This window comes from Chiloscyllium plagiosum, unplaced genomic scaffold (genome assembly GCF_037043375.1).
Source record: "Chiloscyllium plagiosum isolate Xiang-an unplaced genomic scaffold, Cpla_swu_hap1 HiC_scaffold_19, whole genome shotgun sequence".
Lineage (NCBI taxonomy): Eukaryota > Metazoa > Chordata > Chondrichthyes > Orectolobiformes > Hemiscylliidae > Chiloscyllium > Chiloscyllium plagiosum.
In genome coordinates, this window is record NW_028270157.1 from 70,775,548 (window position 1) to 70,781,547 (window position 6,000).

General features: G+C 50.6%; 1 protein-coding gene across 1 annotated transcript in view; it reads right to left on the bottom strand.

Moving 5' to 3' along the window:
- Positions 1 to 5,092, bottom strand: part of tmem178bb (transmembrane protein 178Bb) — a 399,864-nt gene extending 394,772 nt beyond the window's left edge. The window contains exon 1 of the mRNA XM_087997524.1: positions 3,909 to 5,092. Within this exon, the coding sequence (XP_087853650.1) occupies positions 3,909 to 4,287 (379 nt within the window). The 5' untranslated portion in view covers positions 4,288 to 5,092. The remainder of the gene's footprint in view (positions 1 to 3,908) is intronic.
- Positions 5,093 to 6,000: the final 908 nt, after the last annotated feature.

The following is a 6,000-nucleotide window of genomic DNA, read 5'->3' on the forward strand; positions in this document are numbered from 1 at the left end:
GTGTACATCGATGGTAGTGGACCATCAGGGTCAGGCGGTGACAGTGTACATTGATGATAGTGGACCATCAGTGTGTGACAGTGTACATCGATGATAGTGGACCATCATGGTCAGGCAGTGACAGTGTACATCGATGGTAGTGGACCATCAGGGTCAGGCGGTGACAGTGTACATCAATGATAGTGGACCATCAGGGTCAGGCGGTGACAGTGTACATCGATGATAGTGGACCATCAGGGTCAGGCGGTGACAGTGTACATCGATGATAGTGGACCATCAGGGTCAGGCGGTGACAGTGTACATCGATGGTAGTGGACCATCAAGGTCAGATGGTGACAGTGTACATCGATGGTAGTGGACCATCAGGGTCAGGCGGTGACAGTGTACATCGATGATAGTGGACCATCAGTGTGTGACAGTGTACATCGATGGTAGTGGACCATCATGGTCAGGCGGTGACAGTGTACATCGATGGTAGTGGAGCATCAGGGTCGGGCGGTGACAGTGTACATCGATGGTAGTGGACCATCAAGGTCAGATGGTGACAGTGTACATTGATGATAGTGGACCATCAGTGTGTGACAGTGTACATCGATGATAGTGGACCATCATGGTCAGGCGGTGACAGTGTACATCGATGGTAGTGGACCATCAGGGTCAGGCGGTGTCAGTGTACATCGATGGTAGTGGACCATCAGGGTCAGATGGTGTCAGTGTACATCGATGGTAGTGGACCATCAGTGTGTGACAGTGTACATCGATGGTAGTGGACCATCATGGTCAGATGGTGACAGTGTACATCGATGATAGTGGAGCATCAGGGTCAGGCGGTGACAGTGTACATCGATGGTAGTGGACCATCAAGGTCAGATGGTGACAGTGTACATCGATGATAGTGGAGCATCAGGGTCAGGCGGTGACAGTGTACATCGATGGTAGTGGACCATCAGTGTCAGGCGGTGACAGTGTACATCGATGATAGTGGACCATCAGTGTCAGGCGGTGACAGTGTACATCGATGATAGTGGACCATTAGGGTCAGGCGGTGACAGTATGCATCGATGATAGTGGACCATTAGGGTCAGGCGGTGACAGTATGCATCGATGATAGTGGACCATTAGGGTCAGGCGGTGACAGTATGCATCGATGATAGTGGACCATCAGGGTCAGGCGGTGACAGTGTACATCGATGATAGTGGACCATCAGTGTCAGGTGGTGACAGTGTACATCGATGGTAGTGGACCATCAGGGTCAGGCGGTGACAGTGTACATTGATGATAGTGGACCATCAGTGTGTGACAGTGTACATCGATGGTAGTGGACCATCAGGGTCAGGTGGTGACAGTGTACATCGATGATAGTGGACCATCAGTGTGTGACAGTATGCATCGATGATAGTGGACCATCAGTGTCAGGCGGTGACAGTGTACATCGATGGTAGTGGACCATCAGGGTCAGGCAGTGACAGCCGATTATCGGTATCCATTGGAGACAGTGGATAGTCAGGGTCAGGCAGTGACAGTGGATTATCGGTGTCCATCAGGGTCAGGCAGTCACACTGTATCATTGGCGTGAGGCTGTGGCAGTGGATTTTCAGTGCCCGTCAGTGACAGTGGATTGGCTGACTCACACTACCAATCCACATCACTGACTGTCACTGTCTGGTAAAGCTAACCCACCATCATTAACTAGCATGGACAATCCAATGTCCCTAACAAGCACTGTTGCTTTTAATTTGTTGGTCCAGCGGTCCTGCTACTAACTACTTTCTGCTTCTCATGCTATCGCACTGTTACTAGGGAATGTCTCACTGCAGAGTCTAAGTCCTGAGTTAATTGTATCAGGCTGGAACCTCTTTTTAAAAAAACCCTGAGCTGTGACTTCCACCCACGTAAGTGTAAACCAGTCTCAGTTACAAATTGGTACAAACACAGACACCCACCAATAACCAGCTCATGATGGAACAGACTGAAGATCATACTCACCCCGGAATCCATCTCACTATTTCAAAACTGTGAATTATAACATATTTTGAATCTCGTTACACCATCAGCTCACACCCCCCCCCCCCTCCCCCCCACTCATTTCTTTCTGATGTGGCCCCCAACCATGAAGCCTTCCATATTTTCACCCTGTTCTTCCTCCTAACAGTAGAAACCTATAGTTGGCACACCTTATGCCCACTCACCTTCCCTCCTGCTCTTCCAATCCATGAGGGTGCCCCTCAGTGTGAGGCTTGCTTGACCAATTATAAGAAGTACCGGTCAACTGCTCCCCATCTCCCAATCCCATTCCTTTTTGGACTTAAATGCAATGACTTTAATCTTTCTGGTGCAAAACTGAATTTCCTTTCACAGTTGGTTCTGATCAAGTGGAGAATAAAATGGGTTAAAAAGTAATGTATGATTTGTAGAGTCCCTCTTATAACCTGTAACATTCACTGAACATGTCTGATTTATTATTTCGGGGAATTTGCAAACCATTACTGGTTCGTCGGCCATTAATCTCCATTTGCAGACGCTGGGATAGGGGGTCTCAACCAGGCCAGCAGAGAAAGAGAGAGGGAGGGGAGGGAGAATGAGGTCCGCTCCTGATCAACTACTGTCCGAAACATGGGCATCGGGTGGTAGAACTCACAGGCTGCCGTGGATCACTCCCACCCAATCATTCCTGAAGAAGGGCTTATGCCCGAAACGTCGATTCTCCTGCTCCTCGGATGCTGCCTGGCCTGCTGTGTTTTTCCAGCACCACATTTTTCAACTCTGGTCTCCAGCATCTGCAGTCCTCACTTTCTCCCTCCCAATTACCTACCAATGCACCCCAAATAAGGCTGGGCAGAACCTGTTGATCTGTATCCCAGTGGGAGCAAGTGGCTATGAGATAAGGAAGGGGAACGTTGGGTTGGTCAGGAGCGAAGGAGGAAGTGGAGCGGTTCTTACAGCGTCGGCTTTCTCTCAGGACAGCTCGAAACCGAACAGGAACTTGGCTGCAGGAACTCGGACTCTTGCAAAGGCTCGTTGGACGGAAGGGTCTGTTTCCGTGCTCTATGCCAAAGCTTTATGAGCTCAAATTCACAAAGGAGCGTCTCCAACTGTCCTCAAAATGTCCCTTTTTTCACCCTGTTAACCCCCTCCAGCCCCCGCAAAATCATCCAAGTTCCGCTTATCCAGCTCTCCTTGTCCAAAGCAAGGGAGGTGTGGAACTTCAGCTGTCTGCAAGATCTCGTCCCGTTTATATTCAGAACGCTGGGAACGGAGAGGGTTAAATTCTGGGAGAGGGTTAAATTCTGGGAGCAGGTTGCACACAGACTAGGGGCGATCTCATGAAGCATGGAGGTTAATTCAGAAACCTGCCAGGTTACCGTGAGACAAAGGATTTCCTGGGCAGCTTAGAGCAACGGGGGGGGGGGGGGTGGGGAGGCAGACAGAAGCATACAACTAAAGCCAGTCTGTTCTGGAGGGAGGGAGCTGTCACCAAATCAAACACGGAGAGTGTGGTGGCAATCTGAATCTGTTTTAGCTCCCCCACCCCTCAAAAAAATAAAAGAATTGGTCATTCCGAAACAGAGTTGGACAGGCTGAGGGCTGTAGAACTAAGACGTGCTTGGACAACAGATGATGTTACTGAATGCTAGTACGGGCTCAAAGGGCCGAATGATCTATACTTGTTCCTCAAACACACTCAGTTCCCTCCCACCACCCCTTGCCCAGCTAACTCCCCTACCCCCTTCAGGTTGAGCAACAGATGATGTTACTGAATGCTAGTACGGGCTCAAAGGGCCGAACGGTCTACACTTGTTCCTCAAACACACTCAGCTATCCCCCCTCCTTGCCACCCCCCCCTCCATCCAGCCCTGTCCCAGCTGACCCCCCACCTCCCCTTTCCCCACCCCCGCGTCCCCATTACCTTTGGCGATCAGTTCCGCGATATCCTCGTCAAATCCCAGCCGGTGACACTTCATCCAGAGGCCGGTGTTGGTGGAGTTGTACATGCGGCTGCACTCATCGGCGGCGCTCAGGGCGAACAGCTGGCGCCGGTTCCTGGCCCCCAGCAGCTTCTCCTCCCAGCGGTCGAGCTGGCGGCGGCTGGCGCGGAGGGGCAGGTTGTTGGAGGTGTAGATGAAGCCCGGGTGGTTGGTGCGGCTGGCGTAGTTCTTGCAGCGCTCCCGGTGCCTCCTGGCGTCGGTCTGGTACCAGTGGTCGGAGCAGATGGCCACCGCCAGCATGGCCAGGGCGCACAGGGCCAGGGAGAGGCCGGCGTACAGCAGGAGCCGGCCAGCTGCCATCTCCCCCGGTCACTCCTTCAGCATCCCAGCTGGAGAGACACAGCAGAGAGAGAGAGAGAGGGGGGGGGGGGGGGGGGGACACACCAAGCGGCGGGGAAAAGCAGAGCGAGAGAGTGAGAGAGAGAGCTGTCCGGGCTGTTAGCACCAACCTCTGCAGTGTGGCATCGCTCCACTCAGAATGCCCACCTCCCTCCCTTCCTTCCAATGGCGCTGATGGCACACGGGCTGTGGGCTCACATCAAAGGGCTGGGCACTCTACTCTCTCCAGGCATCCGTGTAGCCCCTCGCCTCAGCTCTGCAGCTCTCCCGGCTTCTGCCCAGCGACCAAGCTTGAAATCCTCGCCTTCCACCCCTTGATCTCTCCAACCTCCTTCTCCCCACACGAGCACAGAGAGGAAACAAGGCGCATCCACACACACACACACACACACACAGAGAGAGAGATGCAACAAAGCACTGGGCTAATGCCTCTTCTTTTGGGGTTGAAAAGCAGATAGCTCAAACACACCCTCCAAAAAAAATAAATGAACTGCAGCCACAGACAAGACTCTGGCAGAAAGGCAGCAATCGTGCAACGACAAACAAAAGCCAGACTTCAAAATCTCCCAGGAAATAAACACAAGAAAAATCAGGCAGAGAGAGAGAGAGGGAGAAAACCCTGATGTCATTGAGCTCAAGGCAGGATCATGTTTTATTTATCCAGCTCCTTAAAGCGAGGGCGTCTCATCTTGCAGCTTTGAACAGGAGCTCTCCCATCCATTGCCCCGTCCCCGAACCTGGGTTTGCAACTGCTGGATCTTACCCACCACTGTGACACTGAAGGGGAGGCACAGCTATAACCTCTCGAATGACCAAATGCTGTGAAAGCTACGCCTCGTTGGTACACTGAGAAGGGGTTTGAACAAGCCCTGTGTTTAATATTGCGGCTCTTAAAGCTCACGCCGGGCGGATCAATTTCGGTCAGTAGATATTAATTCAGAGCCTTAATCTTTGAATTAAAGCAGCACTGTACTGCAAGCGGAGGAGGGAGTGGGGTGCGAACGTTTCAAATCTGTTCAAGCAATGATTATTTAAATCCTGAACATCATTAGATTAATAACCTTGTCAGTTTAAACTGCCGAAGTAATCCACTTATTGGGATGATTTGGAATTAATTCTGCATTTTCAAATACCGTTGTCAATTTTTTTGCTGTCTGTTTATTACTTCCCTTTCAGCTATATTGTATGGGAGACAGAAAAGTGTCATCCCCTTTAAGGTTGGACGGTAGACTCCTGAAGGGTGCAGGGGCAGCAGGGGGTAATAACAGACTGGCATCTTTAAGGCAGAGAATTACATTCTTTTTGGTTCTGAAGCGGGACAAATCCTGACTCGGTTCTTGGACCTGGAGTTGTGAAGACGATCATTACAAGTGTAGTTTTCCTGTTTCCATACTTAGATTCAACAACCACCTGCGTTAGTAGAGCGCCTTTAACGTCATAAATCAGGGCAAGTGTATTATTAAACAAAACTTGCCGGCAAACCACAGTAGACAATCAAAGACTAGTCAAAGCCTTAACTGTGGTCGTGTCCAAGATTAAATCAACTTGTACTTTTTTCTCTTGAGATACTAACCTTCTGGTTATAAATACATTTTTTCTTCTTATAAAGTCATAGAGATGTACAGCACGGAAACAGACCCTTCGGTCCAACTCGTCCATTTCTTTCAAAAACCA